The 25,374-nt window shown below is 39.7% G+C and overlaps 2 protein-coding genes and 1 pseudogene across 2 annotated transcripts; all 3 read left to right on the top strand.

Annotated features, from left to right (window-relative positions):
* Positions 1-3,176: 3,176 nt before the first annotated feature.
* Positions 3,177-3,689, top strand: LOC142441367 (keratin-associated protein 13-1-like). Its single transcript, XM_075543393.1, has one exon. It carries the CDS (start codon positions 3,177-3,179, stop codon positions 3,687-3,689), a length of 513 nt encoding a protein of 170 aa, XP_075399508.1.
* Positions 3,690-10,363: 6,674 nt separating this feature from the next.
* Positions 10,364-10,930, top strand: LOC142440535 (keratin-associated protein 13-3-like). The gene has a single exon (XM_075542928.1). The coding sequence runs from the start codon at positions 10,385-10,387 to the stop codon at positions 10,928-10,930; it is 546 nt and encodes a 181-aa protein (XP_075399043.1). The 5' UTR covers positions 10,364-10,384.
* Positions 10,931-16,201: 5,271 nt separating this feature from the next.
* Positions 16,202-19,186, top strand: LOC142440533 (keratin-associated protein 13-1-like; annotated as a pseudogene).
* Positions 19,187-25,374: the final 6,188 nt, after the last annotated feature.

Genomic DNA, 25,374 nt, shown 5'->3' with positions numbered 1-25,374 from the left:
CTGTGATAGAAAAGCTGTTTTTAAAATGTTCTTTGAGAAATAGAGATTTTGAGAAGTATAATCTTGGCAGTTCTAGAACATGAGCTAGCACTTTTACTTCCATGGCTAGAAGCATGCAGAAAAATCATTGAAAATTGAGACTTTTAAAAACTAGGTAGACTTTGAGGAAATTTGATGTGGACACAATTACTTCATCAGGTTTTCTAATTATAAAAAGTCTTATGTTGTTCTTATATCTTAAAATTTATTTTAATTATAGATTATTCTGCATTGAGGTAAACTGGAAATTTTCAATATATCAATGCAGTACCACTCTGAAATGAATGGGATGACCATGAACTGAAATAGATGTAGTGGTAACTGAGTGATAACTCAAAGCATAAATTCAGTGTAATTTTAATAAATAAAGCTTATTCAAAAAACAATTCAGAAACCCTGATGATTCTTGAATCCTTACATCACTTACCAGGCATTTGGTATAGTTGTTATCAATGCCTTCATTTGTATTCAATTGTGAGGAAACGTATTAAATTCAAAGAACATGACAAATCTGGGAGACATTTTCTTCTTCTTTTTCTTTATTTTAGAGTTAGAGCATGACAAATAAAAATAAGAAAAGCAAGAATAACAACTTATACAGCAATTTAATCTAAATGAGAAAGCTATTGCCATGAAAGAGCTCCTGAAAGAAAAATGTAACTCTGGTTGTAGAGCCTCCTTGGCTCAGAAAGGGAGCCTATCTTAAGCACAGGTTCAGAATCTTTGGACAGGATGTCTCAGATGGAGGCTCTGGCTGATCTTAACTTAATGACTTAAGAGCTTCAGGGTACCTCGAACCGGGTCCCTGTGAAAACTCCCAACAGGAAAGTTGGGAGAAATTGGCTTTATAGCAACACTGCTATGGTATGCTATTCACTTTTTTATGTACTTCTTTACCCTGATGGTAGTCCTGGGACTGTGAGCGGGTCTGGAGAGCTGCCTGCTGTCTACACTGTCTCCAAAAAGTTGTACTCACAGAAACAAACTATGGAGATTTTACTTTAATAAAAAGCATTGGAAAATATACTACTCTGCTACTTCCAGAGGTGCATTACAACCCAAGGGCCACTATTATTTGAAACACACACACACACACACACACACACACACACATGCACACACACACTCAGGAGGCCTGTGGACTAAAGTGGAGGGGTATGTCAAATGACACCTGGCTAAGGAGCGCATGATCCCTAGCTTGAATTGGTGAGAATGTTTCAGTGATAGCATCTCCAATAACAAATGGGGAATCCCAAAGAAACATTTTTATGACGTCAAAAATATTTAAAGTAAGTTTTGTCAAATAATAACCCCTAACTCCAAACTTGTTGACAACAAGACAATTTTGACTCATACTAACATGATTGGACAAAGTAGAACTGAGACACTTCGTTCTCAAGGTAGTAATTTTCAGAAAACTAGAATACAACATTACTCACTAACTGAGTCGTTGGTAGGATACAACTGTTGATCTTGGGTTATCAGTTGAACACTTAATCACTAAGCCACTAGGGTCTCTTTGATATGCAATACTAGAGAAAACACAGTTATCTTCCATTCTTTTTAAAGAAAATTCTGTTGACTGTCGTGTGTGGAGGGGATCAAAGACTCTGTGGAATAAAAATGTGTCGAAAAGACAATAAATGCCACCCTTCCTATGGCTGATGATGATTTTTATACCATACTTATCTCTTGATTTTTGCAATTTAATTTTTCTTGTCAATGTTGAAAACTTTCATGTTAAGATTTAGGTTATTCTAAATTAACAGCCTTGATTATATCTATTTTTAATTCACAATATTATATACATATATTAAAGCCCATTTCCAAAAATTAAAGGCTTCAAGACACGCAAAATGTGTCCATCTCTAACCAGAAAGCTAGGACAGAACCGTGTGCATCAAGTAGGGAGAAAAGCATAGAGCCTCCTATGACTCTGAAGATGTTCAGAAAACACTCAAGATTTTGATGGAGGGGATTGGAGATGATCTGGAAGGATAGAATACAGGAGGCTTATGAAACTTAAGTGTGCCACTAAACTAAAAATATTGAAGAAAGAAGAGGCTGTCTATTCCCATAAAGGCTTACATGTAACCTCAAGCAAGGGAGTCCTGGTGGCATAGTGGTTATATATTGGGAAGCTAATTGCAAGGTTAGCAGTTTGAAACCACCAGCCTCTCCATGAGAGAAAGACGAGGTTTTCTACTCTCGTAAAGAGATAGAGGCTCAGAAATTAAGAGGGGGAAGTTCTCTCCTGTCCTAGAGGGTCACTATGGGTGGGAGTTGACTTGATGACAGTGAGCGTAGGTTTTCCCTTCTTGCTATCATAAAATATTCATGATTAGGTTAATTTAAAAACTGATCTGATAAAATTCAGACAGGAATGCCTGCTTCCGCGGAGTGGAAGAGAGTTGTGATGACCATCTCCCTCCCTCTGACCACGTCACTGTGTCCTCCCCCATCTCGCCCGGCGGCTTTGCCTGTCACCCATGTCCACAGCAGTCACTTCTTGCTTCTTTTCTCATCCCATTCACCGCAACATCAGATTTGCTAAATATTTCATCAGCTCTGCTCCCAGCACCTCTTTCAATCTTTGACCTACATCTATGTCAGGATGTCATTGCTGGGGAATGCTCTTGGAGAAGGAAAGCGAGTGGCTGATGTCAACATCACCTTTGGAAGACTCCTCACTAAGAAGATAGCTCCGGGATGCAAATGGAAGATGACGGCGTTGCCATCGCCACCCTTAGAGCAAAGCACCGCTCAGCAGAGCCGATGCGCAAGCACTCATGACAGGGACCATGTAAGGGGCTTTCCTGGCCATGATGACAAAGCATCCATGGCATACACTCATAGCATTTATTACATGAATCTAATCCACTGACTTAGCGCCGCGATGGCAAAATGAGTTCACCCATAACTAGAAGATGAAGGGGCTCTCTTAATTGCTTTGACAAACAAAGAATACTGAGATGCACATTGCTATTGGAGGTGTCCAATACAGGAAATGATGTTGCTTTGACACACCCCTTGCTAAGAGTATAAAAGCGCTCCATTTCTGGAGGAGACATTAAAACTGAGAATCTCCTCGCAGTCACGCAGCTGAACTCATTTCTGCAGTCACTTCTTCAATCAGCATGTCTTTCAACCGCTGCTCTGGAAACTTCTCCTCCCTCTCTCTGGGAAGCTGCCAGCGTTTCCCGGGCTCCTTCTGTGGTTCCTCCTACTCCAGCAACCTGCTCTCCAGTACTGGTTTCTGCTCGCCAAGCAACTTCCAGCTGGGTTCCCCTTTGTACGGTGGCTGTCAGGAGACCGTCTATGTACCCAGCAGCGGCCAGAACTCCTATGTCGTGTCCAACCCCTGCCAGGCCTCCTGCTTTCGTCAAAGGTCCTCCACACTCTGTCAACCCTGCCAGCCAACGGTTGCTGTGTCTCAGGGCTTTGGCTCCAGCAGTGGCTGCTCTCTGGGTTTGGGATCTACAAGCTTGTATTCACAAGGCTGTGGGCTCAATCACTTCAGACCTCAGAGTTGTGGAACCCAAGGTTTCTCTTCCCACATCTCTGGATCTGGATTCTTTCGCCCTAACTACCTGGCTTCCGGGACCTGCCAGGCTTCTTGTTACAGACCAAGCTGTGGATCCGGCTTTTAATGATCATTTGAGAAGTGTTTACTCATGTGGATGAATCCAAACAATGCTTCTGTTCATTACCTGTATTGTTTCTCTTATCTCCAAAAATAACTACCCTCTTATTCTTTCTGTATCAAATTGGTACTAGGTCTCTGGTTTGAAACACTGTAATTTACCAATATAAAATATATTCTAATGCAGACACTGGGGATTGAATTCAGATTGTTGGAATTCCTTCTGAGACTGCATAAAACTCCAGATCGTTTTAATCTAATAAACTTATGGATTCTGATGATCGAACCACGCTTTTTTGTTGTTGATTGTAGACTAAGACATTGGGGTGAGGGCTTGAGCGGGTATTGGAGTCACATCAATATGCCGCCACAACAGTAGGTTTGGAACCCCAAACATTTTGGAGCTAAACTGGTGACTTTTCAGTTTGTGTATTTTAAAATTCAAAATAGAGTTTGTTGTTGGAATATACAGACCTTTACAAATCACACCCTCATAATCATGTATTAGAATAACTCATCATCCATGGTTGAGAGCAGAAACGTTCTCTCGGTATCATACTTGTCTTGGTCTATTGGGGTGTCTTCAAAAAAAGTTTAAAGTAGTGATTTACAAAGGGTTATGATGGCCTAGTTATATACTCAAGACGGAGAGCTCAGCTTCAGTGTGATGGCTGCATGTTTTGGATTCCAAAAGGTAATCGTCCTAGATTTTCTCTAAAGACACAGGCTAACCACAAGGGCTTGTTATGAAGACGTTTTAAAAACATTGAAAACAGTCTTGGTGGAAAAAGTCCAGCAAACATGAATGAAAGACATTTCTAGCTGGTGTTATCACGTCAAGTCTGAGCCACGACTGAAGGAAATGCTTCCAGGTCCCGTGCCATCTTCACCAATGTTGCTATGTTTGCCCCCGTTGATGTACACATTGCATCAATCCATTTAGCCCAGTGTGTTAGCTTTCATTGCCCTTCTATTCTAACAAGCATGATGTCCTATCCAGGAACTACTCTCTTCTGACAAAATGTCCGAAGTCCATGAGATGAAGTCTCACTATTCCTGTCTCTAAGGAGCATTCTGTCTGTGCTTCCCCCAAGACAGATCTACTTCTTCTTTTGGAAAATACATGGTACTTCCAATATTCTTCACCAGAATCATGTACAGATGTATTTATTTTTAAAGACTTGGTTACATGATAACAATGCACCTGCTCCCTATTTGAGAATAGCAAAAGTTGTCCAAGAAGATCTCACCTGGAAATCTTACTCTCATCCATCATATCTTGTCCTCATCTTGTCCTTGCAGAACTTTTTTGCCAAAAAAAAAAAAATCAAAGAACATTTAAAAAGAACACAATTTGTGTCCCTTGAGGCTGCCCGAACTGCTCTTTTGACATGTGGTAAAAGTGCAGAATTCTTCCATGGACAAACAGAGAGATGGAAACGTTGCCTTCAAAAGTATATAGACGTGGTGGAGATTATGTCAAGGAACAATAGCTTCACATTTTGATATTTTGCTAAATAATTTTTATAGCATTTCAGTAATCACTTTTGACCTACCCTAGTATGCACTTTTCAAAGTTCCTGGGAAGAAACCGAAGTTACAAGGTATAGATTGTGAGAAGACATCAGTGGTCTATAGCTATATTCAAGGTTTAGAATTTTTGATATATAACAAACTCTCAAAATTCAACTTTAAAAATAAAATAATATTCAACTTCAGAGAATGGCCAAAGGACATAGAGAATTCTCTGGAAATTTTTACAGATGGAAAATATGCAATTCAAAGATATTCAAATCAAAAGATATTCATGTTGTTTTTCACTGGCACTGAGTTGCTTGTGACACATAGCAGCTCTCTGACCCGAGGACAAGGCAGAACTGCACTTTCTGGGTTTCCAAGGCACTACATTTGTATGGGAGGAGAAAGCCTCGTCTGTTTCCCGTTGAGTGACCAGTGGATTTGAATTGTTGCCCTTGTGGTTTGCAGCCTAATGCATAACGCGCTAAGCTACTAGGGCTCTCTTTTATTAACAATTAGAGGATTGTCCATTAAAAGGGGAATGAGATAAAAGCACCTATTTGTGAAAATGATTGAAATGGAACATACTGACAACACTGAATGTTGGTAAATATGTAGAAAAACCTGGTCACTCTCCAGTGCTCTCAGTGATACAAAGTGGCATAGTCACGCTGGAACTTGGTGTGAGTGAGTTTCCGATCACCTTAAATATTTAATTATCATGTGACCCAACTATTATATTCTTTGATATTTGTTTCAATACAATAAAATGTAGGCTACACACAAAAACACATTAATGTTCATAGCAGGTATATTTATAATAAACAACAACCTGAAATTATCTTAGCCATCTTATAGCAGGTGAATGGGTACACAAACTCTAACACATGCACACCATATTATATTATTCAGCAATAAAAGGGGGTGAACTTTGTTGAATTTTCTTCTGATTTTTCTGAGTGGTAGAGACAGGTCTAAAAGATTACATATTATATAATCCCACTGGTACGACAGCTTTGAAATAAAAACAAACAAAAAAAAATGGAGAAGAGATTTATTGGGGTTAGGAAGGGAGGGGAGAATGAGGTGAGTATGGCATAAAATGTGCAAATTTAGGAGTTCCTATGGTATACAATAACTATGTCAGGATTAACAAGATGGCAGCAAGGTATTATTTTTTTAAAAAATTTTATGATGTTAGACGCACAGGTGGAAAAACCTGTTATGTGCTTGCTGGACTTCTAACCACCAGGTTAGTCATTTGAAACCACCAGGCACTCCTCAGGAGAAACATGAGGTTTTTGACACCTGTAAAGATTTACATGATTGGAAAACCACAGGGGCAGTTTAACCCTGTCCAGGAGGGTCCCTGGGGTTCAGAATCAACCCGTATTTAATGAATTTGTGTTGGGTTGATTTATAATCGCAGAAATCCAAAAAGGCAATTCTACTCTGTCCTGCAGGATCGCTATGAGTCAGAATGGCTTGGTGGCAGTGTGGTTTAGTTTATGGTGTTAGAAAGGGCCTGGGTTAATCTTTGGTTGGATAAATGAAAAAGCAGTGGTACAAACTCATCAGGACCTCCACAGGGGAAAGATGAGTCAGTCAACTTCCTCAGAGATTTAAGATGTGTAAAGCCTATGAAAGGGTTCTACTCTGACCTCTAGTGCCCAGTTACTAAGAGTCAGAATTGATTCCATCGGCGGCAGTAGATTAGGTAGGTACATTATTAGAAAAACTGTTCTTGTACTGAGGTAGGAGTTAAGTAGAGGCCCAAAGTCCATCTGCTTCCTTATTGTGTGTATGTATTTATGTATATATATAATTTTACATATAGTACATATATATTACATATATATTTCATATATATTTTAGATATATATGATTATTGCTTCCTTGTTTCCTCTATTTCTTTTTCTTTTTTCTTCTGCCCCACTTCCATGTTCACTCATCATTTGCCTCTCGGTAATTCCTCTCAGTTACATCTCAATTGATTAAACATCATCAGGGACCCTACACCCTTTTCTCCATCAATTTTAGACCTCCTGCTATTTCCCTGCCCCTGGTGTATTGGCTCACTGTTCCCCTCCCCCATCTTCTCTTCTCCCATGCCCCTCTGTCTGTCTCCTTGAAATTGCTTGTCCTGTCTATTTCATATAGATAGACATCAAAACCAAAAACAAACAAACTCCAAACATATAAACAGTTTTCGTCTAACGGATGACCTTTGTGAATATTCCCCAACCAGCTCAGATGAGGTGCCAAGAGCTTCCCCTGAGTCCGAAGTCTATTTTTGGGATTCTTCTGAGCCTTCATGGCTTTGGTGTCATTGCTGATTTGTTCTACTCCCCTCATGGCTTTCCCCCGTGTGTAGGTCAGACCAGCCGCCCTCGTCGCACGCACTGCACCTTCAGTGCTGTCCTCTATAGCACTGTGGTCTAGGAGAGAGATACCATGTCTCCAGCTGAGGCCAGGTGGACTGTCCTCTCTGTGAACTAACTACTCCAAACCGAAACATCACCCTCAGGTGGTAGTAGTCCAGAATGTGGTCTACTCTCTCTCTCTTTCCCCCTTTGTTTGTTCCCATGTGAATGGACAGACTGTCCACTCACTTTATCTTCACTACGTTGTACCCTCTGTATCGCTGTCATCTCAGGAGGGTGATGTCATAACACAAGCAGGGGCCGGACTTGCAGTCCCATTAGTGGGCTGGTCCAAGCATGAAAAGAAATATCTGGATATTTAGTTCACTGTGCTTATTTTGGAAGTTATTCTATTCCTTCACATTTTAAAATTTAATTTTAAAAAGTTATAGAGGAAATTCTACAGAAATGCTTCAAGTATAATTTTATACCTTTTAGTGACCAAGCCATGCTATCCTTCTTGGAAAAAGATAATTTGGCATTCCCCTGCATATATATGACCTCTGACCTATCTTGGGTAAACATAACAGAAATAGGCAATTTACCCGTCTATGATGTGAATCTTAATGTTTTAAGCAAAGGCTTTTGGGTGTCTGGTTGTTCATCAAGATATTTGATTAAAGACCAAACACTACATGGATTAGTAACAAGTGAAATGCAATTTCAAGGAAATGTTCAGGACAGTCTAAAAAAACTGGATGAATGCAGATATATTCCTCCTGAAACACTAGATAGGAGGATCAGATTCATGAAATGCTTCCGTTTTTCTATAGTCTTCTTGAGGTTAGGTCCCCGGTATTTACCTGTTAATTTCAAAACTGTTACTATTGAAATATCCCAGCTAATTGAGGCAATTGAGGAAGAGATCGTGAAGGAATATTTTGCTTTATTTCTGGAAAATATGTAACATCAAGCAGCAGTTTTATTGTGGTTAACGAAGCAAAACTAGACATTTGTTTCTTTATTTTTATTTTTCCATTTCCTGTTCATTCTTGTTGGGTAAAATCCTCTTAAAGCAGAAAACAATTCATCTAAATCCTGGTCTTGTGAAACATATTGAAGATACCCTGCGGGCTGCCGGAGGAAGCATCCACTCGGCTTTGGAAGAACTGCTGTTCGCTGCTTAGAAGCAAGGACGGCCCGATTTCATCTCACTTACTTTGGACATGTTATCAGGAGGGAATCAGTCAGTCCCTGGAACAGGTTAACTTGTTTAGTCACTGAAAACGATGAAGAAGCTCATTGTGATAGACTGACCGCATGGGCAAAAATGGGCTCAAGCAGGAGACAGAGTCTGAGAATGGCAGTGGTGTGCTCGGCTGTGCGTTGGGACATTATGCGTTAGAACCTACTGGGCAATATTTGCGTTTCGTTCTACCTGCACTTCTTGCCATTATGGACACCTGCACCTCCTTTTTTCTTCTATTTTAATCTTTTGAGGGGATCAGAGAAGGATTAATAAATGATTTGTACTCTAATTTTTCCCTTGTAAGTTATTACTTATTTGACAAGAAATTATTGTAGTAATTATTTAAGAGAGGTTAATTTGCATGATTTATTTACTACTCCAGTTCTACCTGCCCTATAGAAATTACAAGTCATTTTCAATGAGAGTGTTGTACAATAAATACAATATACTTCACTTATATTTTAATTATCTTTATTCCCTCCTATGGTTCCAAATTTCTCTCTACAATTACACTTCTCTAACTAAAGGAAATACTTTAACATTTATTTTATATTTGGTTTTTCTAGCATGGAAGTGACATTAAAAGAAAGTATATTTTACAATGGAAAAATAATCTTCCAGAGGCATACTAGAAAAGAAGGAAGTTTTAAAATGACAGAGAGAACTGTGAGACGAACTGAATATAAAAACTCTCCCCAGAAGACCTGTTTTAAGAAAGCAGGATCTTGAAACTTGAACAAATTGTACTGAGGCTGTGTGTGTGTGTGGCCTGTCTCAAACGATATTGATTGGAAACTATTTTCATCTGATGTACAGAGTAAACCCAGTGGCCTGTGCATGCCGTCACTAATTCCTTCCCTTCGTTTCAAGGATGTCCAGCTGTCATTTCACATTTGCGCATACTGACCTCCACTCTCACACCATTTCAAACGTGTCTGTTCATTTTGATTCTAAACATTTGCCCAAGTTTTTCTCTGGAAACTGCCATGTTTCTTCATTCGCTTGTTTCTATCCATTTCATTTATCCATTTGGATGTGAGAAGCAGCCCGTAATAGACTATAAGCCGTGAGCAGTAATTTTAGGAAATGAAAACCAATGCTAACAAAGAAGGTAAAACCCTAGGTCCCTCCGCAAGAACTGCTGTGTCTCCGATCTCATTAAAAAAGTGGTGACTCCTTGTCCTTCCCCACGCTTACACCTAAGCATTCCAAGCGAGCAGAGAAGCCATTAGAAAAGGGAAGGGATTAGGGGCTTACCTGACCATGATGGGATGACATTAAAAAGCTAATAATCATAACATTTTGGACATCGAAGTCATTCGTTGTCCTAACGTCATAACAACATGACAAAGTCACCCACAAATAAAAAGTGGAGAAGATTATTCATCTGCAATTAAAGCGAATGTTTTTTTAATAAGTGCTCTGGAGATGTGGGAGTCCACCTGGGAGAGAGATGACTTGCAGAAGGCCACACCCACGGTAGACGGTATATAAACAGCCCCGGTTTGGAAGATGCCATTAGAGCTCCGAATCTTCTCCCAATACTCAGCTGCACTCACATCCTTCGCCAGCATGACCTACAGTTGCTACTCTGGGAACTTCTCCTCACGCTCCTTGGGTAGCTGCCCGAGCTACCCACTTTCCTGCCGTGGCACTTCCTCCGCAAGCAACCTGGTCTACAGTACAGGTCTCTGCTCCCCAAGCACCTGCCAGCTGAGCTCCACTCCCTCCAGGTATTGCCAGGAGGCCTGCTATAAGCCCAGCAACTGCCAGATGGCCGGTGAAGTGTCCAGCCGCTGCCAGAGTGCCTGCTACGTCCCACGGACCACCATACTCTGCAGTCCCTGCCAGAGGACCTATCCTGGGTCTTCGGGCTTTGGTGCCAGAAGCAGCTGCTCACTGCGCTACGGATCTAGAAGCTGCTACTCACAGGGTTTTGGATCCAGAAAGCGCTATTCACTGAGCTGTGGATACAGTGGCTTCAGACCCCTGAATTACCGCATCTGTGGTTTCCCATCCACGGGGTATGGATCTGGAGTCTGCAATAAAACCTACTTTCCTTCCAGGAGCTGCCTGTCTTCTTGCTACAGACCAGCGTGTGGATCTGGCATTTACTGATCAACTTGTCCAGCTCGCTTCTTGTAGCCTTTGCCCATCTGCTCCTTGCTTTGTCTCTAGCTACCAAGTAGTGCTTAGAAAAAAACAAAACAAATAGCCTCTACTTATGCTAAATGTAATGAAATGATTCACTGGATTAATTGATTGAATTAGTTAATTGAATGAAATGGAATTTAATAGAATTTATGTTAAAGATAATGACTTAATGGATTGTTAATGAATTAATTGACAGAATTACTGTTAATGTCTTATTTACCAATCAGAACAAATGAATACAATCTAATAAATTCATCTATTCTAGCATCCAAATATGCTGTTATGTTATCATTCACTTTGTGTGTTCATGGGTTTGTTTTCTATTACTGGCTAGATTTCATTTGGGGGCAGTGGTAGAAATTTCATCTTTTGTACAAGAAATCTGGATTTGATTTCTGAACATCGCACATCATGAACAGTCATTATCCATCTATCAGTGGTGGTTTGCATGTTGTTATGATGCTGAATAGGTTTCGGAGATATTTCCAAACTAAGACTAGGAACAAGGCCTGGTGAACTACTTCAAAAGATCAGCCAATGGAAACCCAATGGAACACAGGAGTATTAGTTGCAGCTGATTATGGGGATGATGTAAGACTAGGTAGAAACTGTTTTTTAATTATCCTCAGCAACATTTTACTCTGTGTGGTGATGCTGTTTATTACTAAAAACATTTCTGTATTCTATTGGGCCACCTTTCTTTGGAAACAGCACCCAATATCTTCCTGCCAGTTAACCAGGAAGATATTCCAAAATTTTTTGACATTGATCAGTGAATTCATCCAGCTTTGTATGTTTTTGAAACTTCTGGTATTCAGTCAGTTCCTGAACGCTATTTTATCCAATGCCTTCAGTGTGGCTTGCTCTTCTTTCTTGGTCATCAGCTTTTGACCATGTCCTGCTTCCTGAAATGATGCAAGTCAACCAGTTCTTTTTGTGCACGAGTTATGATTATTCCATCCATCTCCTTTTGATACATCCTGCATCAGTCAGTACTTGGCCTAGAATCTTTCAGTATTGCAGCTTGAGGATGGATTCTTTTCTTTGCTTCTTTCATATTGAGAAATGCAAAATGGGTTCTTCCACTATAGTTTCATATGTCCCAGTTTTTAAGAGAATGTTATCATATATTTTACACATTATTATGCAGGTTATTATATTATTATTAATTATACAGTGGTATTTAGTATTTAATATCATTTATTTAAGAATATTTTATTATTAATAACCACTATTACACCAGTATTCATTTATTATTAGTATACATTTACTTGATTATGCATTATACATATTGTTCATTATATATATTATAAATTTTATTATATCACATCTAGAACTGCTCTTTGAAATTGTATCTTCAGTTCTTTTACTTCATCATTTTATCCACTTGCCTGAGCTATGCTACATAAAGGAACAAGTTTCAGAGAATAATCTGACCTCTTAGTTCATCTTTAATATCGTTATTGTCCTGTTAATGACCTTTTTTCTTTCTCCATGTGTGACACTCTTGATCACCAGACAACTGGTCTGGTCTTTGGTCATTGGGGTTCAATGTGTCAAGTCTGTTCTACTCAGGTGAGTTATGGTCAATGTCATACTTCAACCTATCATAGGATTGTTTTTAATTTTTTTTTCACCTTTACCTTGAACTTGCATATGATCAAGCAACAACAACTATACACATATAATTATAAATTTATTAAGAAAATATCATTTTATATGTAAATATAAATGTTCATTTTTTCTACAGTATTTGTAAATCCTTGTAAGCATCTTGAAAGTGTTCCTTTGTGGCACAAATGATTAATGACTAGCCCTGTGTTTGGTAGTTACATTCCACCCAGAGACACTTCGAAAGATATGCTTGCTGATATGCTTCCCATAGTCACAAATTTGAAAACCCTATTGAGCACGCACGGTTCCCTGTGGACCGATGGGGTTGTAGTGAGTTGGAATACAATCGACAGCACCTAACAGTCACAACCTATCACAAGTCAAAAACAGTAAAAACTATCACAAGAAAGATATATTTTCAAAAGTGCAATTATAAATGATTTATCATTGATTTCAATACTCAAACAACGAAAGCGCTCACTCCCGTTGAGTCAGTTCTGGCTGACAGTGACCCTGTGGGTAGGACTACCGTGTGTGTTTCCAAAGAAGTAACTCTTTATGGAAGGGAAATATCCTCATACTCCCACTGACTGGTTGGTACTTTGAATCTCCTGACCTTGTGGTTAGCAAACCAATGCAGAAGTAAACACTCTACATTGCAAAACAAAGAAAAAATAGTATGGGCAAGAATAAGAATAATTTTGAGACTCTAAAACAAAATAAATAATGCAGAGCAATATAAAGATACTTGTATTCAGGGAATTCATGAAAACTAAATTAATATCCATTATTTATGTTGCTTAAAATGGTGATATGGAAAATAACACCATACATGTATAACATTTAACATTATCTTATCACTTGGCCATATAGAATTTTGATCAAATTAAATATAGAATTAATCTCCTCTCATTTATATTACTAAAACTCAGATTAATCACTCTCACTTTATTCTCTTGCCTTTGTTAACATTCTTAAATATTAAATAAAATAAAGCTTTTCTAATATTATATATAATTAAATTTGTATTTATTATTACACATGGATATATATGCTCTGTTTAATGCTGGCTTTAGCATATATATGCATATATACCATAAATTCTGCGCATCTACAATAAAAAGTTAAACAATTGCATCTGCTACTGTAAAGAAGGAAAGAAAGCACTAGGTAGGCCACTGTGTATTCTTAAAGGAATATATTCCAAACCTCTCTATACCCAGATATAGAAACACTTTTGTATATACAGGTGTAGGTGGCACCAGAAATAGGGAAGGATTCTGCAGTTCTAGACTCAACTATAAGCAGCCTTTTGGGTTTTACCACATAGTCCAGCAGATCACATTGTTTGTGGGTTGCAATTGTTAGGTGTCATTGCATCATTTCTGACCCACAGAAACCTATGCGGTGCAGAACAAAACATTCCCTGGTCCTCCACCGTCCTTACAGCTGCCTGTAGCCTTGAGCCAAGGTTGCGGCCACTGTGTCAATTCATGTCATTGGGAAGCTTCCTCTTGTTCACTTTCTCTCTACGTTAGCAAGCTTGATGTCTTCCTCCAGGGACTGGTCTCTCCTGACAATGTGTCCAAAGTATGATGTCAAACGGAGTCTTGTCATCCTTACCTCTAAGGAGCACTCTGGCCTTACTTCATCCAAGACAGATCAGTCTGTCCATTTAGCAGTCCATGTTACTTTCAGTGTCCTTCTCTAGCTCCACAATTCAAATTCATCAATTCTTCTTTGATCTTTCTTATCCAATGTTCAACTTTCATATACACATAATGCAACAGCAAATATGATGGCTTAGTTAAGTTGAACCTCAGTCCTCAAAGGAACTCCCTGGGTTTTCAAGACTCTAAAGAGGGCTTGTGCAACAGATGTGTCTAATGTAATGTGGCTTTTGGTCTCTTGGCTGACGTTTCTGTGAACATTGATTGAGGATCCAAGCAAGACAAAATCCTGGACAACCTCAACCTTTTCTCCATTTGTCTTGGTGTTACCTATTCACCCAGTTGTGAAGGTCTTGGACTCCTTTATGTTGAATTGTAATTCATACTGCAAGCTAAAATCTTTTATCTTGATCAACAAGTACTTCAATTTTCCTAATTTTTAACAATTAAATTTGTATCATCTGCATATTGAAGGTTTCTAATAAGCCCTCCTTCAATTTTGATGCAGATTTCTAATAAACTCTCCTTAATTGTTCATCATACAATCCAGCTTCTCTGATTATTTGCTCAGCAAACAGACCGAATAAGTTTGGTGAGAGGATTACAACCCTGACACACACCTTTCCTGATTTTAAACCATGCAGACTTTTGGGTATCTGTTATAAAAAGAAAGAACAAGGAATTCCCCCCGCCCCCTGCAAAACAAACAAACAAACATTGGTCCATTTGTGCGATCCATTTTAGTGTCTATTGTGTCATTCCATCTAATTGAGGGTTTTCAGTTTTCATTAATTCTCTACTTTAATAAAGCTTCTCTCTACTTTAAAATAAAATGGTTTTACTATCAATTGGTTTTACCTAATGATATGTCCAAAATAACTAATTCAACTTTTATGGAGAATTCTGGTTGGATTTAATTTAAGACAACTTTATTAACCCTACAAATCATCAATTCAGGTGGACACAATAGCAATCCACTGTAAAATGTAAATAATTCATCTAGCAATGTGCGTGAGCAGAACAACAACAAAGTCTGCATGTCTGCATGAGGATGTAGTCAGGCTCCCACATCACTGAATCACATTGTACAGCACCCCTGTCACTCCCATATCGAGTGTTCTATCTGACTATCTGAAAGAGAAAGGAAACTCATACACACAAATATTTTATACTGTGGATATCTTCAAATGCTTTGTTAAGAACAAACATCTTCTTTATGTGTAGAGCTTCAAATAAAAATTATCTACTTTATGTAAGAGGATCAAAGTCCCACTTGATGATGTGTAATTTTTGCCAAGAGATGGAAAGGAGTGTGACCAGTTAATTAGGAATCTGGAATAGAAATTTCAGACTCCTTACAGAAGGAAATCTACAGGTGTAGAGATATGTATATAGGTATATGGGAGTGAACACAAAGCATTAAGGTTTTTGTATCATTTGTTAATGTCAACCACAGTGTACCCCATCATAGAAGGTAGATAAATGAATTGAGTAGACAAAACAACCAAACCTGAGCTCTGGGGGCATAGTGGCCATAATTTGGGCCATCACTTGACCTCACCAGGCCAGCAGTTCCAAACCACTGGTCACTCAGCATGAGAAAATGAGGTTCTTTACTTCTGAGTTTCAGAGTCAGAAATCCTCAGAGGTACTTTTACTCAGTCTTATAGAGTTACTGAGTCAGAATCAAATTGATGGCAGAGTTTGATTTGGGGTTTTTGGCTAATGTTAAACTGTGTCAGTATTTTATCTAATTATGTGAAGATAAGCAAACAGATACAGTGGCCATGGAGGCTGTGCATGGAACCAATAGTATGAGCTACTATATTACTGCCACCTCCAAATATATAGTCTATCAGCAATGGAAATTAATGCTGAACCCCCCATGGTATTATATTTCACAGAACATGGCATTATTCTTCGAGGACACCAGTCAGTTATATACCCATAGATGGAATCATACCCTATTCGGGGTATGTGACCTTAAAACAATCTAGTATATCTCGATGTCTTATCCACTGCATGCAATTTCTCACAATGAAATATTGAGTAGAAAATCCAGTTCACAGTGCAGGCAATTCAGAGTTATTGCACATCATGATATTCATAGATTTTTATATAAAAAAACACCCTTAAAAACACACCCTGATAGAGCTCTGAATCATCTTTTGGAAAGCAAAGTCAACTCTTAGTTTGGGAGTGATACTTTCAAAAGATGGGGCCCATCACTTGAAATGACTAATTTAAGGACTTTTTACATGCTATTGCTGTAGCTTTGAAATCTACTAGGATAGTGAGGTCTTATTCCTCCAAAGTATACTGGCCAAGAAACACAGCAAGAGTCTCATTGACCTATAAGCTATGGCTACGACCTGATAACTTTGGACTCCTTGTGTGCAGGGAACAACAGACAAAAAAATATGATGGGGGTCACTGTGAATCAATCTCACCTTGACAACGACTAGCAAGTCAAGCCAGTATGAATTTGACAGCAACCAGTGAAAACATTTGACCCCAATGTAATGTGGTAAGACAACTCCTATGGGTAGGGAGGTATATAAACGTACTCATAGGATCCACCCAGATGCTTCTTGGTATTTCCTTATTCAGTTGGAGTGTGACTTGTTACATACAGCAGCGGTAGCCAGAAAACAAAGCTAGATTACCAGCAATTGAGACATCTCAGGAATATGGGCTTGGGTGATATCACCAGGAAAGGCACCAAGACTAGGAGAGATGGCAGTTGAAGGGTAGGCAAAGTTGTATTGGAAGGTGGGGGAGGGAGATTATGCAAACTGTTTAAAAGTCCAATGTCAAATCAATTGACAGGGACTTCATTTCTTTCTACTGACCTCACTCTTGTAAGGAAGTGAGGCCCACCAGTGCCATAAAATATCTCTCTCTTGAACTTGCCCGAAGCTGCTCTTTAATGTATAAAGGATAGAATGATATACATCATTATGCACTGCAAGTCCCACCATTCTTTATGTAGGAAATAATTTCTCAGCTACAAACTGTGTCATCAGGAGCATCTTTATGTTGACGTTTTAGGCTCTGTATTAGCTTTTGAGCTAAGGGCATACGTTTTGCAGAGCAGCGAAAGATCCTGAAGGGAGGTGCAGGATAGATGGGTCTAGGAACTTCTGTTAAATTCAGGGCTCCTCCACGGAGCAATATTTGCGGTCAGCCTTGGCTGAGGCATTTTACTTTCTTAATCATTATCTGCTCCTTCTCCCTGAACAATGTTAGTCTCCCCACCTTTCTTTTACTGGTATTACTTTCCAATAAACTGTTGGCATCTCTACCCCATCTCCAAGTCTGCTTCCTACAGAATCCACCTGGAAATTTTTCTACATATTCTTTCCTGAAATTTTGTGTTTACTTTTAAATTTTCCTTCCTTGAGTGATTATTTTGGTGAAATGTTGTCTAATTTAATGAGCCCACTGTAAATTAATGTTCAGATATTGTATGCTGAAAGAGAAAATAAAATGAAATACAAAAGTGATTGAAGAAGGATATTACATGTTTTGAGAGAAAATGATAGGAATGAAATTAAATTTTAAAATGTGCAAGATTCATTCCAAATCTATGCAGTAAAAAGCTTGAGTCATTCTTGGGTGTGGAATACTTTGGGATCTTTTAAAATCTGGATGAAGATAATTCATAAAATAGATACATTTTTAACTATTTGGTTTCAATTACATTTAAATGAAAAAAAAAAGAACAAAAATAAGCACCAGAAAGCCTGAATTCCCTGTAATTCATGTATGCTACTAATAAATTCTGTGACCTCAACTGTCCCCACTACCTCTTCACATGTGCCGAAATTGGCTCCCTCTTTGTCCCTGTTTCAATTTATTCTACATGAAGCATTTTGTCCTTAAAACATATTCGACTCCTCTCTGATTCATCTATTTGTCATTAGTTGTTATTTTTCTCCCTCCATTGAACTTGAGAAATACTATAACATAGTATTTGATAGATGGAAAATAGAATTCTTCATTAGAAGGATGCTTATAAAGGCAAACTCATGCCATTGCTTCCTTGTCACAGAAAAGTGACAGACAATATCCCTGTGCAAAGGGGAAGCAGCTCCCTGGGAGTCATGGCTTTGGTGGGATGATGGGGCTTTCTGGGGCATAATAGGTTGAGCGTTACTGACAAATAGCCTCAGAACTACAGACCAGGACATTGTCATTGGCTTTTTAATGAAACAATAAAATTTATTGCCCGCAAAAATATATGGACAACTCTTAAAATGTAATTGCAATTACAAAATAGATTATCCAGTTACACATATGCAAATGAAGGAGACCAATGTAGGAAGCATGAGCCTGTAGTGTACCACACCCATTGCTGAGCGTATATAAGTGCCCAGTCTTGGAGGTGACATTAGACTAAGAATCTTCTCACTGTAGTAACTCAACTCAGCTTAAATCTTCTGTCACCATGCCTTACAACTGCTCTCGGAAATTCTCGTCCTGCTCTCTGGGGAACTGCCTTAGCTACCGACACCCTTCCTGTGGCTCTACCTGCCGCAGGACTTTGGTCTACAGTACTGACCTCTACTCCCCCAGCAACTTCCAGCTGAGTTCCTCTCTCCACAGAGGCTGTCAGAAGATCTGCTATGGATCCAGCAACTGCCAGACTTCCTGTGTGGTGTCCAGCCCCTGCCAGAAGTCCTGCTATCGCCCAAGGATTCCCATACCCCACAGTCTCTATGGAACCACTGCTCACGGGTCTCTGGGCAGCAGTTCTAGGAGCTGCCACTCAGTGGGCTATGGATCCAGTCGCTGCAAGCCCTGGGGTTATGGTCTTTGTGGCTTGCCTTCCCTGGGCTATGGATCCAGATTTTGTCACTCAACTTACTTCCCTTCAAGAAGTTTCCAGTCATCTTGTTACCAGCCATGCCGTACAACTGGCTTCTACCAATAGCCAGTCTCCCACCTTCCCTTCAACCACAGGCTGACCAATGGCTAACCCTTTCAAATAAGTGTAATAGGAGCATTCAGATCAAGTTTGTGCTAATTTATCACTTACAATAAAAATCAAATGATTGCAGTCCCATAAACTCACCATTCGAGTATGTATTTTTATGTTATTTCTTGCTGATTATAGTGTTTGCGTTATGCTAGAGCTGTCACATTAAATCAAAGCTTAGTGTGCAATGGGGATACATTTCACAAAGCTTCAGAGTTGGAGCAGGAACCCTGACATCGCAGTGATTATGTGCTCAGCTGCAGCACTGCAGATGGGCGGTGCAATGTAACCAGCCACTATTGTTGGAAAAAGATCTAACAATTTGCCTCTGCAAAAATTACAGCATAAAAAATTACATCATAGGAAACTCTATGGGGCAGATTTAGCGTATCTCATGAAGGTGATCTTTCCATGCTATACATAAGGTTTTCAGTGACTATTTCTCCAAAACACACAGTTAATACATTCCTTGTATTCTGTGCAAATAAATTTGTCTTAGAAGAAGTACATCCATAAAGGTCCTTAAAGGCAAAGATGGAGAGACTTCATCTTACATACTATTGGTATGTGGTCCATGGAGAAAGACATTATGTTTGGTAAAGTAGAAAGATGGGAGCAAGGGGGCTGGTCTTGGACAAGATCGATGGACACAGTGACCGAAACAATATCCTAAAGCATTGGAATGATTACGAGGATGGTGCAGGACTGCACACTGGTTTGTTCTGCTGTGCATAGTGTCTCTGTGGGTCAAAAACAGCTTGACGGCACCTAACAGCAACCACAACATAGGGGCCATGCAGAAGGAGCCATATGGGTCTGTAGCATGAGACACTCCCTGGCAGGAAGACAGACAATCTGCTCCCACTGAGTTACAGCCTTGAAAGCCTGAGTCAGAACCTACTTGGTGGCAATAGGCTTGATTTATATGGCCAATGTGAGTTATGGTAGACTTCATTTAACTTCTTTTGGTTGCATAACTTTTTCATTCATATTGTAGTTAATAAACATCCTTCTTTTGTCATTTTTAAAAATTTTATGAATCAAAGTCTCAGGATTAGAATATAGAGAGATGAACTCTTCACTGAGTATGAATGGTTATGATGAAATGATTCATTCTGAATATAATTAAAAAGTACAAAATTTAAGTTTATGTGTAAAAGAAAAAGAAAAGAACAACTAAAAATCTACGCATGAGTCCCATGTCAGTTCATTCGATTTATTGTTAAAAGTTAGCAAATCCCTGCACTCAGTGAGAAGTTTCCAACATGGTCCACTTTTCCATAGTATAAAAGGAGGTATACAAGGATTCTTCTGAATAGATGGACAATAGTTGGAATGGTTCATCAATGCTTCCTAAAGCTCAAATGAAATGTAAATGGCAAAAAAGCCTCTTATATTAATAATATCTACTATTTTGTTTCTATGGCATGTAATATTAGAAACTTCATGTTTTCTCTTGATAGATTTTTTTCAGTTTTTTTATTTTTTAAACGTTTTATTAGGGGCTCATACAACTCTTATCACAATCCATACATATACATACATCAATTGTACAAAGCACATCTGTACATTCCTTGCCCTAATCATTTTCTTTTCTTTTTTTTTCCTTTTCGTTTTTTACATTTTATTAGGGACTCATACAACTCTTATCACAATCCATACATATACATACATCAATTGTAAAAAGCACATCCATACATTCCTTGCCCCAATCATTCTCAAAGCATTTGCTCTCCACTTAAGCCCTTTGCATCTGGTCCTCTTTTTTTTCCCCCTCCCTCCCCGCTCCCCCCTCCCTCATGTGCCCTTGGTAATTTATACATCGTTATTTTGTCATATATTGCCCTATTCGGAGTCTCCCTCCCCCACCCCCTTCTCTGCCGTCCCTCTCCCAGGGAGGAGGTCACATGTGGATCCTTGTAATGAGTTCCCCCTTTCCAACCCACTCACCTAACACTCTCCCAGCATCGCCCCTCACACCCCTGGTCCTGAAGGTATCATCCACTCTGGATTCCCTGTGCCTCTAGCCCTCATATGTACCAGTGTACAACCTCTGCCCTATCCAGCCATGCAAGGTAGAATTCGGATCATGGTAGTTGGGGGGAGGAAGCATCCAGGATCTGGGGGAGAGCTGTGTTCTTCATCGGTACTACCTCGCACCCTGACTGACCCATCTCCTCTCCTAAACCCCTCTATGAGGGGATCTCCAGTGGCTGACACTTGGGCCTTGGGTCTCCACTCTGCACTTCCCCTTTCTTTCAATATGGTATATATATATATACATATATATATACATATATATATATACACACACATACATATATTCTTTTTTTTTTTTTTGGCATGATGCCTGATACCTGATCCCTTGGGCACCTCGTGATCGCACTAGCTGGTGTGCTTCTATGTGGGCTTTTTTTCAGTTTTTTAGGAGCAATATGTCAGGAAACCAGAGGAGTCTAGGATAAGCAGCAGGTTAATCAATAATAACACATTATCCTTGAATAGTGCTAAAAACAGCAGTCTTCAAACAATAATAAAAAATAAAATGAATATACGTTATGTTATCAGGAGAAAAAATGGAAAGTACACCTTTTAAAAAATTAGTCATTTTAAATATAAGAAAATGGACAATTAAAGCAGAAGTTAGCTTTCACAGTGAAATGTGTGCATGTGAGAGAAAACTCAAGACATGCAAATTCACAAACACATGGTTGGATGTTCCCAGTACTACAGCCAAGAGAACTCCGGGGATTACTCAATGGGCGCTACCCCCTCACCCCCCCTGGAGAAAGATGAGGCTTCCAGATCCCATAAGATTTCCAGCCTCATAGGCCTTCTCTGTCTTAGAGACTCTATGAGTCGGAATTGACTTGATGCAGTGAGCTGAGTAATAGCACCTACAGCCACTATGCAGTCGTGTAGAATTACTTACTGTTTTCAAATGCTGGAAAAAATAATCTCTTGTCAGAACCAAATTTATCTATGGAGACTTGTTTAACTTGGGCAATATAAAGCCAAGATAACATTTGGTATATGATCTGAGAGCAGAATTTCATGGAAAATTGTTTTAGCTTTTATATGGAAGAATAACTAGAAACACAAAGAGATACAGGAAAAATAGGAACCTAGTAGGATCTGTGATTTCATACAGAAATAAAAATAAATAATAATAACAATAATCTCCCCAGAAGGCTGAGCTCCTGGATGGGGAAAAAAAAATGGACTCGCTTCCAAGTTTTACTGATGATGGGGCTTGCTCCCCATTCCGCAAAGAGTAACTCGAGCTGTGTCATAAAGATGAACTTGAAGGAGTGTTTGGACAAAGAAAAGGTAATGGGGAAGATAAAATGCATAATATTTTAATGTTTGGCGCATGATTCCTAGTGGCTGGGCAAATAGGAATCCAGTTTTAATTCTTTCTTTTATCATTTTATTGGGAACTCATACAACTCTTATCACAATCCATACATCTATTGTGTCTAGCACATTTGTATATTTGTTGCCATCAACATTCTCAAAACATTTTCTTTCTACTTGAGCCCTAGGTATCAGCTCCTCATTTTCCCCTTCTTCCCCCTCTCCCCTTCATAAACCCTTGGTAATTTATAAATTATTGTTAATTTTTCATATCTCGCATTGTCCAACATCTCCCTCCACCCACTTTTCTGTTGTCTGTCCACCAGGGAGGGGTTATAATAAATCCTTGTGATCGGTTCCCCTTTTCTACCCTACCTTCCCCTTACCATCCTGGTATCACTACTCTCATTATTGGTCCAATCTGTCTTGGATTCCCTGTGCTTCCAGTTCTTATTTGTACCAGTGTACATCGTCTGGTTTAGCCAGGTTTGTAAGATAGAATTGGGATCATGATAGTGTGGGGTGAGGGAAGCATTAAAGAACTAGAGGAAAGTTGTATGTTTCATCATTGCTACACTGCAACCTGACTGGCTCATCTCCTCCCTGAGACCCTTCTCTAAGGGGATGTCCAGGTGCCTACAGATGGGCTTTGGGTTGTCACTCCACACTCCCCCTTCATTCAAAATAATATGATATTTTTGTTCTTTGATACCTGATACCTGATTGTTAGGTAGCTTAGCCTAGGGAATTGGGAAGTCCATTTATGCATGCCCAGGAGAGCCAGCAAAGGATAAAAGCTGGATTTTCCCGCCGGTGGGCCCAGATGGGCATAACACCTGGAGCAGCCCACCTGGGCCAGGTGAGAGCAATTCAGCCAATGGGAGCGACCTGGGGTTGTTCACCACACCTCCCCTGGGAACCCTTGAAAAGGCAGGGACTGGAAGGGAGAGGGGCTTTTTGGTCTGGTCTTCATGGGAGGAGAGAGATCCTTGCCAGGCCACATGGTCAAAGGAATCCTATGGGTGCCGCATAAAACCTGATGCTTCTTTGAACTTCCATTAAATTCACTTGGATCACGAGCCCGGCTTCAGCATGAAATCTTTCTCGCGCGGAGCCAAGGACTGAGGTTGAAATTTAGGCCGGAGAGAGAAACCTAACATGATCTCATGGACAGCACATGATCACACAGGACAGTGTGCTTCTTCCATGTGGGCTTTGTTGCTTCTCAGCTAGATGGCCGCTTGTTTACCTTCAAGCATTTAAGATGCCAGATGCTATATCTTTTGATACCCAGGCACCATCTGCTTTCTTCACATTTGCTTATGCACCTGCTTTATCTTCAGCAATTGTGTTGGGGAAGTGAGCATCATGGAATGTCAATTTAATAGAACAAAGTATTATTGCATTGAGGGAGTACTTGACTAGAGACCCAGTGTCCATCTACCTTAATATTAAACCTATAAATATATGCATATAGATCTACTTCCCAATCGTCGTATATAAGTATGCTTACATATGTACGTGCCTGTATTTAGAACTCTATAAATGACCTTTGCTTCCTAGTTCTTTCTTCTATTTCCTTTTACTTTCTTCTTGTCCCACTACTATTCTCAGCCTTCATTTAGGGTTCAGTAATTCCTTTCCATTACATTGCCCTGGATCAAGCCCTACCAGACCTCCTACACCCTCCTCGCCATTGATTTTGGATCACTTTTTTTCCCTTATCCCTAGGTTTGTAAATATCCACTCCCTTTCACCTGCTTTTCTCTTTCCCATGTACCCCCTGGAACCATCAGTCCCATTGTTTTCTCCTCCAGATTGTTTATCTCACCAATCTTATCTAGATAGACTTGCAGAGATAATAATATGCACAAAAACAAGACAGAGCAAAATGAAGCAAGAAAAGAAACAACAACAAAACAATGACAAAAGATAGAAAAGCCTGTAAATAGTTCAAGGTCTCTTAGTTGACCTTCAGGAGTGTTTTCTGCTTGAACCTGATGGTGTGCCACACCCTGGCCTCAAAGTCTATTTTTGGTATTTCCTCAGGACTTCCTTGCTCTGCTCTCCTTGCTGTTCTGTTGCATGCCTTTAGTGTTTCTCCTCAGTGTGGTGGGTCAGATAGGACGCAATTTCCGCACTATGTCTCCAGTGTTGTCCCCTGTAGAGCTATGGGTCCGTGAGGGATGTCGTGTCTTACAGTGGAGCCGGCCTTTTGGTCCTCTGTGTGCATTGGCTGCTCTGAGCAGGGATATCATCCTCAAGGCTTGCTGGGCCAGAATGTGCTTCACTCTCTCTTCCTCCCCCTTCATTTGCTCCTGTGTGCTCTGATCAGACATGACCCACTCCCTGAGCTGTAGCTTCAGTGCTGTCCTCTGAAGAAATTCTTCTAGGGGGAGGGTGTCTGGCCATGTCATTGGGATTGGGGAGGTCTGAGGGACTGCTTTTAATTCCGATTTGTGATATATAGCATTTAAAAAATAGTTACTTATATCTGGGACCAATATTTCCTTACTTTATGTTCCTTCTACTCATTCACTTACTGCCATCAAGTTGACTCCTAGTCATAGTGTCTCTGTAGGACACAGTAGAGAGACTCTGTGGACTTCTAAGGTTTTCAGTCTTTCCTGGAACAGAAAGCCTCATCTTTCTCCTATGGAGTGGCTGGTGGTTTTGAATTGCTGGTGTTTTCGTTAGTAGCCCTGCTGTAAACACTTTGCTCCCAGGACTCCTGGTTTTCCTTCTGAGAACCCTGTATTGTGCTAACATTTCAATTAAATCTTACT

This window comes from Tenrec ecaudatus, chromosome 2, assembly GCF_050624435.1.
Source record: "Tenrec ecaudatus isolate mTenEca1 chromosome 2, mTenEca1.hap1, whole genome shotgun sequence".
In the NCBI taxonomy this organism is placed as follows: domain Eukaryota; kingdom Metazoa; phylum Chordata; class Mammalia; order Afrosoricida; family Tenrecidae; genus Tenrec; species Tenrec ecaudatus.
This window is presented reverse-complemented; position numbering and strand designations above follow the sequence as displayed.